The following is a 14366-nucleotide window of genomic DNA, read 5'->3' as shown; positions in this document are numbered from 1 at the left end:
AATTTCAGTTTTACTACAAATGAAGTAAAAGCAATTATTTTCTTCCGTTCCAATAACACCACATTTAGTAAACTCTGAATGTAACACAATTTTACACACAGGCTTGAATATCTTTAAGCAATCTGGGTAAAGCAGCGGAGGCTGTCTTTCAGATTGATAAACAATGTTTTTGCCTAGAATGGCTCAGTAAATTATTCACACAGCTGTAATATTTTTTATATTTGCAATACTTTCCTCAACACATCAAATTAGTGCACTCTACCAATAAGTGATCCAGTCATCTACAATACAACAACAGCAGAGATATGTACCAAACACATAATGTTCTCTTGAGGCCCGGCTTGTTGCCTGGGAACACAGAGCAGGAGCATGAGGCCCTGAGGTAAACAGGCTGCTTACCTCGTGTCCCCTTGGGGCATGGTCGCTCAACGAGCATGCCCCTCTGGGTCTGGGGCCACAGGATGTCCCTCTTCTCTGTGGCCTCGCAGAAGCGCTCTGGCAGGGGGAAGCTCTCCAGGGGTGGAGGGACCGTGGTCTGGAGAACCTCCGAAGGGGGTTTCACTGCTCCCTTGCTCCCTTCCTTGTGCCCTGTTGGGGTGGTGGTGTTGGCTACACCTCTGTGCATCGTGGTGGTTGTTGTGGTGGTTGTAGTTCTCAGAGGCTGAGGAGCAGTGGTTAACTCTGATGGAGGGGGAGCTGTGGATAAAAGGTTATGGTTAGTGTGAATTCTTAATTTTATTTTTTTAAGCCTACTTATACTGTAAGATACTGTTTTGGTACATTATATTACAGTATAGATGCACATAATGTTGTACAATGTACAACATTTGTACAGTACAATGGTGGAAGCAACAGTTTTTGTGAATATATTTGCTTTTCTGGACAACGTCTTTACCAAGAAAATCAGTCTACAGCAAACAAGACGATAATTACAGTAACATCTTTCTGCCTGACAGTCAGTCTTGCCTGAGAGGTTTTAAAGCAAGGCTGGTTAATTTTCACATGAAACACAAGGTGTGGTCTTGGCCTTACATTGAAGTATTTCGCCCTTATTCTGTGTAGCCTGCTGTATTTTTGAGAAAGCAAGTATGTGGTAAATCATTTCATGCCAAGGGCAAAAACAATGCATTCCTGTGAGAGGAAACTGAAAAAAAACTGCACTGTTACCTTTAACATGAACCACTAATGGCAACGGTCCATCAGATATTTTCTTGTAGGGATGAATGGCATCACATTTAGTAAATATAGTCTAAATATATATATATATATATATATATATATATATATATATATATATATATATATATATATATATCCTTAAGTTCTAAATTAAAGCATTTCAACCAGTGAAATACAGATAATAAAAATGTTTCACATCTCCAGCTACTGTGATGTGGTTTACGTATTTAGCAGAGCACTCTCAAGCTGCAATATCAAAAGGGACAGAATACTAATATGTGTGAAGTTTAATCATAATTGAACACTTTGATTTTCTGTGCTGCACCAGGGAATTCAGAGCGGTATTTTGCTGTAGCTTTATCCATTTTAATCAAGTAAAAGAGACCGTCAAACAACTGCTGAGTATATTTAGTAAGAGGGACGGATAAATATTAAGGAGGGAGGCAGCCCTGTCCGCAGGGGAGTCAGACAAGACATCAGCACCACCATATCTATTCCTTCCATTGGATAATGGGACTGGCTGATGGAAAGTTTATGTCTGTCTGGTTGTGCCCCCGTGATAGCCCATGGTGAGGATGGGAGACATCAGCACAGCCTGGCTGAAGGGATTGCCTTTGAGCTTGGCCTGCTACCTGCTGGGAATTAGTCTCTATTGACCGGTGAAGACAACTCAACAGTCTCCTTCCTAGCAGGGGCCTGCTGGAGCAGGAGAACATTATTTAACATGGGCACGAGACAGTGACAGGAAGGCATTTTCAGACTGACTACACATTTTAACAAGGTATTTGCTGAAGGCAGATTTGACCCCTCCCTCCCCCCCTCCCTCAACCAACAAAATCTATACTCAACACGGGGCAATTCTAAACTGCATACCTGTCTGTCATGGTGGTTGAGAGACAAATAAGTGCTCAGTGTTCTCTCAGAGCACCCGTTTAGCTAGCTGGGAAACATGACTGTATTTGTGACACGCTCTGGTGAAATTGTATGCTTGTATTGGATATATTAGTGCTGTCAAACGATTAAAATATTTAATCTCGATTAATCGCATTAATGTCATAGTTAACTCGTGATTAATCGCACATTTTTATCTATTCTAAATGTGATTTATTTTTGTCCCATAATTTTTTCGCATTTTAATGCTCTTATCAACATGGAAAAGTGAATCGGATTGCTTAGTGCAATTTTTTTTTTTATTCAAAACAACATTGCAATCGCCTGGCTTTGACGAGGGGGCGGACAATTCGCATCAGCTGTGTGCTTGGCCATCAAGTGGTATTTCAGACTGGACGTGCTGCGATGATAGCCTGGCTCTGCCCTCCTACGTACTTCTGCTCAATTTTGATTTTGCTTCTGTACTAGGTCTGGGCTTGAGGTACGTAAGTCAGATGTCTCCGGTTAATTTTCTACCTGTCCAATCAGAGAACAGAGGGAGTGGCTGAGAACGATGACGTTGATGTTGTGCGCTACTTTTATTGTAGTTCCGTAATGGCGGCAGAGACAGATGCGAGCAAAGCCATTCGGTCCATTGTGGCAACGCTGCCGAATATCCAGAAGTTAAAGCCGGAGCAAGAACAATCTTTGATCCCCACGGGGTTCGTTTGATTTTTCAGCTTGCTCCGTTAGTCGTGAAGGAGTTGGCTAAAGGCCGAAATATGCTTCTGCGTCTCCATTTACAGATGGGCGGGCGCATGGATACGGACGGATAGACTTTGTTTATGGTTCTCCGTAGGCTGTGGGTGCTGAAAACAATTCACCGCCAAAAGAGTAGGTGGCGCAACGGTTTTTTGTAAGTCGTCGTCGAGTGTTTATTTACCTAGGTTATCGAGAAGTCGGAGCAAATTTACAAATTAGACGTTTCATCAAAAAAATACGCACATTTTCAGCAACTACACTGCCCATTTCGCGTCACATTTTAATTCAGATGCTGATTTACATGTACTGTTTAGCTGAAATATGAATTCTAAAAACTTACAGCAATGGCGGTCAAAGGATTCTGTTCGTCCTGTGCACGGCAACCCCGCCCCTGACGCAAGCGGTTCTTAATACTGACCAATCACAGCCAAGGGGGTCTCCGTAGCTCTCCGTCGCTCTCCGAAATTACGACGGATAGTTAGAAAATTCAGGAGGTGCTCTCCGGGGCTCTCCGAGGGCTGACGGAGAGCTCGTAGAGGGCATTCCACAGAGACAAGGGTGTTCCCATGTGTCCGTTTTTCGAAAAACGCAGAAGCATATATCGGTAGCGATTGGTTATGGCAGATCCAGAGTGGCTCTGGGCAGATCCAATAGTTTTAAACATCAACAGAGTACCCGCCTTCAAAGAAGTTAACGCTTGTCAATGGAGCGAGCCCAGACTCTCTGTACAAATGAAATGTACGAGAGTCTGGTTAGGACCAGGCTACTGCAATAATAGCTCAGTTCACAACGACAAAAAAAACACATAACTTTGGTCTTGTCAATGGAACCATTTGGCAACTTTTTAAAAGTAAACTTTCCATTCAGAATCTTATTGGAATCCATTTCGGCTTCTCGCCATCCACTCAAAGTGAATGTTAGCCTACTACTCTTTAGCCGGCTCGCAAGCCAAAACAAGTGTGTGCGGCGTGCCTGTTGTTTTTTTTCCGGTCTAGCTAGATCCGGTGTGGTGTTGTAACTCTTCTAACGTCAGTAGTTGTTGCAAAAGCATGTGAAAAAAACGACAAAGTTTGCTAGGCCAAAATAAAACGTTAATCTCGCGATAAAAAATTTGACGCCGTTAAAATAGGTTTGCGTTAACGCCGTTAATAACGCGTTTAACTGACAGCACTAGTATATATTTTTTTGTTGCATATTACAACAGTTAAAGTGTTAAATAATTCATTCAATATACTAAACAACAATATTTAGGATGACTAAATACTCATATTTTGTTCTTGTTTACCTAAGCTTCCAGTTGAGTTGTGGACACGCCATGCGTGACGCGATATGATTTGTTTCACGCTGCAGACGGTTTTCCCTAGGCTACTTTTAGCGCGGATAGGCGGTCAATGGTCCCCTAATGATCCACGCAGCCAAGGCAAGGTCGGAAACTGAAGTGGCCTTCGTCAATCATTAATTTCTGTGTTGGTAGTCGGTGACTATTTCATTAGAACCATTGTTGTTTAACCCTTTAATCATTCAGCAAAATGATATTTATTATAAAGAATGCCACACACATTGAGGGTTAGACTGCAGTTGGTCTATAAATGCGTAGCTCGACATTAATCAACATTCTAGTAGGCTTATTGCAAATATGAGAGGCAAGTGTAACTTGTTTGAAAATTCTAAAATATTTTCTGAAATGTTATTCTCCTTTTATTTTTTACTGTAACACTGGAAGTGTGGATCTCGGGTTATGCATGAGCAGTAGCGCATTATGCGTGCAAACAGAATTTGCATTTGATAAATAAGGTTGGCGGCCTATCTACAACAACTAGAAAGACAGATAGACATTTAACATGATATCATAACAGAAGCAAACTCTACCCCTATTTCCCAACTCCTTTCAGTAGACTATCTTTCTAGTGCAGTTCCCATAAAAGTCAATCATTTTATACTAGCTTTAATGTTTTGTACGGTATGTAGGCTGTGTTTGTCTGTACAAAGTGTGATATTCCATAACCCCTCCTCATCAACAAGTGAATCGGCAGATTAGGTCTTGAATCAAGTACCCTTAAATATAATGTTTCACTATAGTTTTGTCAACTTTCAAGAATGCCTTCTGCGTGTTTGGCTTACATTGTTGTCATGTTCCTGAAAGCATGTGCAAAGCGCAAAAACGTTGTAGCACTGAAATGTGGAGTTACACCGTTGAACCGTTTCTCTTCCGTTTTCAGCTCAGGTTTGACAGAGCCAAAACCCGACCGATCTACGTCACAGCGACCTATCTACGTCAGATCACAGGCGGCTGCATTTTGTTACTCAGCTGGTATAAGTAATTAATACATAAAACACTCAGAGACTGCAGGTAGGTCTATTCTGACATTTGCAATTGATTTAGCTAGTGTTAAATTCAATAAATTCGAAGGGGCGGAGATTCAGCTCCTTCAGGCGACACCCCACCCCCCCCCCCAGTCTTAATCAGAGAAGACTGCTGATTTTCTCACAACTTCAAAGCCGAATTTAAGATACTTTTCAGTGTTTTTCCCATTCGAATTTGGATGGGTAGTTAACAACACATTCTTCTGTGGTGTGATGAACTTAAAACTCTTTTTCAATTCCACTTATCGTTAAATTTAAGCAGCTCAAGTCCAGTAAATAACCTGAAATGGTACAAAGGTAAGCGGTAAACTGCCAGAGGTAAAAAAAATATATAGTTTTGGTTCCCAAAAACTGAATAATAATGTAAATTTCAGAGTTACATGTACATATCCGATTGCACTATGTTGACCATTCACGCTGCTCATTCTATTCTTATTTTTATATATATTTTATTTTATATTTAAATTGTTGTATTCTTAGATTGTTTAGTTCTTAGAAATAGTTAAACTTTTGTACTTTTACTTAATTTAAGATATGTATATGTTTAGTGTTTTGCACCTCCCTGCCACAGTAAATTCCGTGTTTGTATAACATACATGGCGAATAAACCGAATTCTGATTCTGATTATACCAAAAGGCCTTTTTCAGGGAACCAGTAATGGGTTAAGAACTTACAATGGTTCTGCAGCAATGGAAGTAAATTAAGCCTTGAAAGTTGATACTAACAATTCCTACAAGTGTCCCAACATTTGTTGATTATTTACAAACCCTCTGTCTGTATAAAAGCAGTGTTGGAACAGACTGTGTTACTACTCCTTCTTGAGCATTATTTGGACAGTATTGTACTGCAGGAAGTAGTATATTGCTGTCATAATGGCGAGAAAAAGGCAATTAACAAAGGAAGACAGACAGACCATTATAACCCTTAAACGTGTAGGTCTTTCCTTTAGAGAAATTGCAAAGAAAGCCAAGGTGTCAGTGAGTACAGTTTCCTACACCATCCAAAGGCACTTGGAAACTGAAGGAAACTCTGACAGGAAGACAAGTTTCTGAGAGTCAACAGCTTGTGTGATAGGCGGCTCACAGGACAACAGCTTCGAGCACAGCTTAACACTGGTCAAAGTAAGCAAGTCTCAGTTTCAACTGTGAAGAGAAGACTTTGAGCTGCAGGTTTGACAGGTCGAGTGGCAGTAAGAAAGCCATTGCTAAGATGGCAAAATAAGAAAAAGAGGCTTGCCTGGGCCAAGAAGCACCGCATGTGGACTACTGAAGACTGGAAGAAGTTCTTATGGACCGATGAATCAAAAATATTGAAATATTTGGTTCATCACGCAGGATTATTGTATGCCGTCGAGTAGGCGAAAGGATGGTTCCTCGGTGTGTGACACCAACTGTCAAACATGGAGGAGGAAGCGTGATGGTCTGGGGCTGGATCTAGATCCAGAGTCTGCGACTTCCACAGAGTGAGTGGCATCCTGAATCAAAACAGCTACCTCAGCATTTTACAGCGCCATAGAATACCCTCTGGTATACGCCTTGTTGGTCAGGGGTTCATCCTACAGCAAGATAATGACCCAAAACATACCTCCAGACTATGTCAGAACTACCTAAGAAGAAAATAACAAGACGGTAGGCTTCAAATCATGGAATGGCCAGCACAGTCTCCAGACTTAAACCCCATCTAACTGGTTTGGGATTAACTGGACAGAAGGGTGAAAGCAAAGCAACCTATTTGTGGGAACTTCTGCAACAGTGTTGGGAAGAACTTTCCAAACAATATTTGATTTCCATTGTAGAAAGAATGCCACGAGTGTGTTCGGTTGTTATATCTGCAAAAGGTGGCTACTTTGATTAGTCAAAAATGTTGATTACATTTTGTTAAACAAAACAATTCCATGATTTCTTTTTTATTTCCTATTGTTTATTTGTTCTATGCTTTAATTTCAGAGTACATTGAGACATTAAACTGCATAAATTCAATTAAAAATTTAAAAATGGAGGTGTTCTAAAACCTTTGACTGGTAGTGTATATTTTTCTCTTCACTGCGGTGAAATGAGCGGCTCTGGGCACTTCTAATGATTAACACCAAAACATTCACGCCCTGTCTGAAGGCGTAAAAAGGTCTAGGATCTTTGGAGGGGGATTTCTCAGCTTGAGCATTCCAGGTTCACCAACATTCAGATAAGCGTATCTTCAACTATTTTCAGATTTCAATGTATGACACATCATTTGTAAGCTTACAATCTGCATTTTCACAATCTGTAAAAAAACTGAAAAATGACCTTGGCCGACAACGGCCCCTTTCACCAGAGCATGTCACCTTTTTTTTTTGCTCCTCAATCAAAATACCTTCCTTTTATTTTTCACTATTGCTGATCTTTAAGAGATGAAAGCAATAAACTGAAAACTAGAATTGTTCTTGAGATGTTATTATGTATTATGCATGTTAGTGGGCACCTCCATAGATTACACAGGTCTGTGTACATTGGGTCAAAGTGAATGCAAATGAACAAGGGTTACAAAACATGAGGGGTTTGTAGGCAAAATGTCAGGAACATTATACGTGACAGCTATGCATTTACAGATTGTGACAGACAATGATAACAATAAAAACAATCTTTCTAGGTGGGGATAAAAAAGACTCAGTTATTCAAAGTCCAGGTTAAATTAAATGAAAACGACTCCAACCTGTCTCGTTGTGACATGACATGAATGACATGAATGACATGTATGAAATGTATGACATGAATTAAGATGAGGGACTTACTACCCAATAAATCAAGGTGGCTTCCACTGTAACTCAAGCACATTCCTTTAGCATGTTAGCTGACTATTGTATATTATCCACACCCATTTACACATAACTACTTGTAGTAATTTGCTCAAGTACTGGGCTCTATGTTGTAGTTTATGCTAAGAGATGTAACACAATTGTGTCTCGGAAGTTGTTTCCGAAAACCTGCTCTTGAAGTAATTGTGCTAGGTTAACACAGTTAACAGAGTTGCTGTGCAGTCCTGTCTCTTGTAATGGAAATTCTGGAATAAAAAATCTGCTATTACACTCTCTTCTATGAAGCTACATTACAGACGATCTAGTCTGGTTAATCATATTTTGCTCCATAGAACACAATTGCTTTGGTAGCAGGATCAATGTTACCACATTTCTGTAATCATACAGTAAATGAATTGCGGGCTCCTGCTATAACAGTAAATCTTAAAGGTAGCCTACTTCAGACTTCATGTTTAGTGTAAGTAATAAAATATCATAACACATTGTAATCTAAAGCAGTAGTTTGCCACACAATAGGATGGAAATGCCTACGATACCAAAATATTGTTTTGCAATGCTGGGATATGCAAGTGTACACAGTCTGTTGGTCTTTAATCCTTATAGCCCCATAATCTCATTACCTTGATGTTGTAGCTTCACTTAATCCAATGAAAATGGGGAGGAATTAACTCTACAGGTATTAAAATGGATACTCCTTTCAGGCTGTCCATGAGACAGTTATATATGTAAGGCCTACCTCTGTGTTTTGTTCTGACGACTATAAATTCTGCTGACACAGCAAAGGTTTTATTAAGTATGTATGTAACATGCAGATGAAACATATTTTCTGGGTGCTCAAATTCATTGGTTATTCTACAAACATTTGTCTGATAGCCTCAAATACCTTTTCATACAAATTTATTTTGATTACAATGGGGGAAATCACTCTCACTCATACTTTCTGTTTCTATCTGCATAGCAGAAACAGGTAGAGGATCCTAAATTAATGTGTGTCACTCAGCCGAACAGGGACACTCAATTGTCATTGAGAACTGGTGGAATGAAAGATATCCTATTAAGTACTGTGGAGATAGTGAAAATTGACATATTCATAAGATCTGTATGATTAAAGCCCACAGAGTTTGTGCTTTATCCCATTGGGGGTTTAGAGTATGCCTCTGGGATTCTCTAGAGACAATGACACAATAATGCAGAAGAAAGGGGAAGAGCAGAGGAGAGGGAAAGAAGAGGTGGGGTTAGAGGTGTCTAGTGTTGTCAGCACTCCACATAGACCAGATTGGACTTCTCCAGGCCTCACTAGTCACACCAGAGTGAAAAATGAAAACTGACAGCCAGTGTGTCTTTTACATTATGCTTAATGGCTGCACTTACGATGTGCACTGCATGGTTGTTCACCAGAGTAATGTTTCATACATGTTATCAGGAGCTGTTTATATTCAGAGGGAGCCAAAAAAAAGAGGAAAACCAACAGGAGCTGTGTAGGACAATTGTTTCAGAAATGTTTTACCCTACAAAATCAGTAAGAGTAATTTTTATAATTCAATTTATTTCACTGCTTTCAGTCTCTGGAATATATGGGATGAGATAAGATGCTTGAGGGGATTTTCATAGTGATTGCTCGCCCAGGGTTAAAAGCGAAGGAATCTTTTGAAGATGGCTTTTAGTAACACTGAAATGTGACAAACCCCTACTAATGGAAGAGTAATAGCTGACAAAAAAAAATCTACAGTGGCTCAAACTATTAAAACCTTGTTTCTCAGATGAAAAAAAGAGCCAAGATCCTTTTGAAAAAGGCTAAGAAAAGCAAGCAGAGGAAATAAACTAAAATGCCATCAGCTTTAAAAATGTCATTAAAAGAATGAACCCTTTTTTAGCCCCATTTAAATGAGGTGAAGGACACTTTTTAACTAACAGGAAGGTATAAAGAATGTATGTCCTTTTTATGCTAAAATGTGTGAAATGTACACTTATGTCACTGTGTATGTTACAGTTAACAGTCTTTTATTTCAATTATTTTGTTAGAAATTGTAGTAGTGTAATGAAGTGATTTCTCAATAAATTCTAACATACTCCTCTCATATCAATAATACACAAGGAACCTTACATGACACGTTATTTGTTACAAAGAACACTTTACAAAGAATTGTTTGCTTTAGACGCACATACATTTACATTTAGTCATTTAGCAGACGCTCTTATCCAGAGCGACTTACAGTAAGTACAGGGACATTCTCCTCGAAGCAAGTAGGGTGAAGTGCCTTGCCCAAGGACACAACGTCATTTTTGCACGGCCGGGAATCGAACTGGCAACCTTCAGATTACTAGCCCGCTTCCCTCACCGCTCAGCCACCTGACACATACAGTGTCAAAGTGTTTTTTCATAACATTTCCCAGAATTCAGAGCCTTGTGTCTTTGTCTGTGTCGACGTCTGAGGGAACATGAACGAATATTGTAGCTGGTTTACTTGTTATTTAAAGCTGTCTCAATGGCTCTCACACCAAAGTACAGAGAGTAGACACAGCAGCTGCCAGACTTGAGTCTGCTTTTTTATTTCTCTACTATACGTGCCTCACATTTCAAGTGTTAGCTCCAAGTGTGCTAAACTAGCCTATACTGATGCTATGCTCAGCAGGTGTCTATTTCACAGTAAATTCATACAAGCACACATGCAAACCTCCTTAAAGGCAGTGAGGATTGTTATGGGGGGGGCTTATAAGGCGTCTTTGAAGTTATTATTTTAATATGCCTTGTTCCAAACAGTAAATAAACATGAGACAGCAGATCCCATTGGCCAGACCTCAGAGAACACGGTAATCCTTCTCTTATGTAACACATCTCTCACTGACATTCTAAAACACATCCCCAGGCTCATTGTTGCACCCATACAGTATTGTACGTCAGTGGAGAGCTGATTTTGCGGCACTCTGCTGAGACTGCATGACCCAGAAGAGGCCTATTCATAAGCTGTTCAATATCAATATTGTTAGTACTTTAAACATCAAAGAAATCATACAATACATCGAACCATCAAACATACAGTAATTGTCTACTCTTAAAGAATAAGAAACATGAATTACATTTCTAGGAAAGTCTCTCATGGACTGCTTGAATTCCTCTACTATTTAAATTGAGTCACATTGGAAAATGTTATGATTGGCATGAACAAAGTTGTAAATATTCATCCCAGCCACAGAACAAATTAAATTCTCCTACATCTTGGTATAACAACACTTGGGTATCATTAGATGAAAAACAAACAAAAAAATCAAACAAATGTACTGTATGACAGAGAATCTGTCATTGAATTAGAATGTTGCTCCCATCTCCAGTGCATATTTCAGAGGTAATTAATTCCTTTGTTGCAGATGCTGAGGGAGACCACCAGTCAGGAGTATGACACTGCTTGCGGGTATCTGAGTCTGGAGAGGAGCAAGGGTACAAACCATTGCCTCTGGGTACGAACGGAGAGCCACTGTCTAGTCAGATCAGGGCCAGCAGACACATATCTCATCCAGACAAAAAATGGCACCACTAGAGCTGCTGACTATGGAGTACAATAGAGGGCTTCGCTATCAGCAATTGCAGTAAAACTGGGCCTACGGACATGTGTCCGCAGTGGGGAGGGTGAGGGGGTGGTGTGCGGGGTGGAGGGACATAGAAACGAAACGGTCCTTTTCCACACGGTGCTCTCCTTTTCATATTGTCTCCACTTGGATGAACAAACAAAACTATCTTTAATAGTTTCCAATGAACCTCCGTCTCTGTGTGTGAATCGGGGACCTATGGCAGAGGATGTAAACGCCTTTCCCATGCAGAGGGACTTCAATGACCATGAGGAAGCGTGCCCTCCTGTATACAAGCTCCCTCTCTTTCCTGCTATGCCTCTCCACCCTCAGCTTAACTAAATATGTCCATACACAGTGTTCATTTCAGTTGGCTATGACCTGACAAAATGTGCACATTTACACTGAAAAACTGAATGATTCTATGGATTATCTGATGTTATTGAGAGAAAAAATTATGGAGAGGTCTATTAATAAATTGCAAATGTATAAAACAGATAACACTTGCAACATTTAGATGTAATTGGATTGTGCACCCCACAATACTAAACCAGAATAATAAAGAAATTGCAGAAGTTAAATGTTTTTACCACATAGTTAGAGACTGGTTAGCTAATTGGCATGTTGTGTCACAGCCAGCTTGTTGTAGTTCTACATTGTAATTTACAATAAATTCGGTCATTCTGTGCCTTATAAGCTCCACTTGTGAATGTGTAATTTGAGGCCTCCCTGAGAAAATGTTATGCAAATGTATTGACATCCAAACAACTAAAGAGGCAGTTGTGAGTTGTGTGGGTGTTAACTGCAGCTCAGGGTCTTTTTATGGAAGTAATCTCCAATATAATTGCACAGCTCGGGATAAATAAAGGGTTTTCCCTAACTCACCTGTGTCCCATTGAAGTTGTAAAATGGGACCTGGTCTGACAGTCTTTCAGTCAAAAAGCTTATTTTTAGATGCTTACTCAGTAGTTCGAGACATACAGTACAAATACATGCATAAATAGCCCATATAAGTGAATATTGAATGTTTTCATGCACGTCTTATTTAGATTCAATCATTATAGTCATTCAGTCATTACAAAAGTTGTGCATCTTTCACAAGCTTCAACTTCAAAAGAGGGGAAAAAGATGTGGAGGTATACAATATGAGAAAAGCATGGAACATACAGTGCAGCTTTAGTGGGGACATCTGGGTATTACTGGTTATACAAAAAAGGGACTGACCCATTTTGACGTATTCAGCAACCACTACTGTTTGGACTCAACCCCATCTACTCCCACATAATCCTACAAGTTTATCCAGCGCTGACATGAGCAGCATCTGAACTTGACAAGGACCTAACTGAATAACTCAAACTCACTGTCTTACTGTAAAATAACAATGTGATTGCACTTACATCAGAGATCTCAGACACAGTAGTACTGTACATAAGAAATGGGATCACAGACATTAGAAAAAAATATTACTTATGTGAGTTATTTCATGATGCCTACTACAATTACTCTTCTTAGTCTTTAACACCAACAAAAAATCATTTGATCTCTGTGTAAAGTGAAGCAATGGCTGGATATGGATAATGTGTGCTCACTGAGGGAATATGTCAGAAAAAGGCCCCTGTGACAGCTAAAAAAAGTGTCATCATTTATATTTTGGCAGGCTATTTGGGAGGACACGCTTATTGGCATCCTGTGGATCACTGTAGGCCATCTTCCACACACCCACTGATGGCAGCTCAACACACATTACTCAGCAGCCTATGGAATCTTTTATATCACTTGTCAGGTTAAGAGACCAGCTAAATCTACTAGAACTTCCTAAATTTAGCCCTTTGGCTATGTTTACCAAGTGAGATAAGCATAAATGACTCTTTGACATTTGTATGACAAAAACAAAGTGTTATTTCAAGCAGCAACATTCTTTCTTGAATTTCTATATTAGCAATCAATGTACATTGAACCAAGCAAAAATACTAATAAAATAATAAATACACTGCAACCTATTCCACAAATCTCCAACAGGCATGAAAACATATGTGTTACAGTTTAATCCCTGTAGTTTTATTGCTGCATATTAGTACTGTAAAAGTGTATTCGTACATTTAGGAACTGCCAGGGGTTTTTCATACAACTATTACCAAAGCTATATGTAAACGTTATTATAATAAAGCATTTGTATTCAAGCTAATTGCCACCCCTTTGTATTTGAGTATCAGATCATGACAAATCGAAGACAAGAAACAAGGTTTTGCTTATACACATTTCATATTGAAACTGCAATTTACTTCTAATGCGGCAAATATTCAATCAAATCTGCCGATGCTTTTTCATAGGCAAGGGAAAAACTTCAAAGAAGTTGCTCACAAACCAAAAAAAGGGAAATGTGAATTTTCCTTCTCCTTTTGATTGCTGCAATCCTATGCAGTTCAACCTTTGAATACTAATTCCCCCTTAGGCCTGCTTCAGTGTAAATTTGTGTGCTACATCACAGAGCCTGTCTGCGTCTCACTATGGTGTTCATGTTTGACCATCTGAACCGAATTTAGCCGCATTGACCATATCAATACTAAAGTGGACAAGCAAATACATAAATATTGAGCCATGTAATGTGTAGAAATGCTGCTTGACCTCTACACTTATCACACTCTAAACAGAGCATTATGTGGAATTTAAAACATTTGGATGAGGAGGGATTAGGACAATTACAGTTATTATATTCTCAATGCAAAGACTATCTGTGGCCGAGGCAGCCTTCATTTCAGTTGATGATCGCTAAATTAATAACATGCTGGACTGACATGACCAAAGTGATCGATCCTTTTCCCTCTGTGTCCGTAT

At 39.5% G+C, this 14366-nt stretch overlaps 1 protein-coding gene across 3 annotated transcripts in view; it reads right to left on the bottom strand.

The window, feature by feature from the left end:
* adgrl2a (adhesion G protein-coupled receptor L2a) overlaps positions 1-14366 on the bottom strand; it is a 92787-nt gene that overhangs the window by 24297 nt on the left and 54124 nt on the right. For all 3 annotated transcript variants that reach the window (XM_067229488.1, XM_067229490.1, XM_067229489.1), the window contains exon 6: positions 400-696. In XM_067229488.1, coding sequence (XP_067085589.1) covers positions 400-696 — 297 coding nt within the window. The remainder of the gene's footprint in view (positions 1-399; positions 697-14366) is intronic.

The sequence above is a fragment of the Osmerus mordax genome, chromosome 26, assembly GCF_038355195.1.
Source record: "Osmerus mordax isolate fOsmMor3 chromosome 26, fOsmMor3.pri, whole genome shotgun sequence".
Classification (NCBI taxonomy): Eukaryota; Metazoa; Chordata; class Actinopteri; order Osmeriformes; family Osmeridae; genus Osmerus; species Osmerus mordax.
The sequence above is the reverse complement of the archived record's forward strand: the minus strand, read 5'-3'. Positions and strand labels throughout refer to the sequence as shown.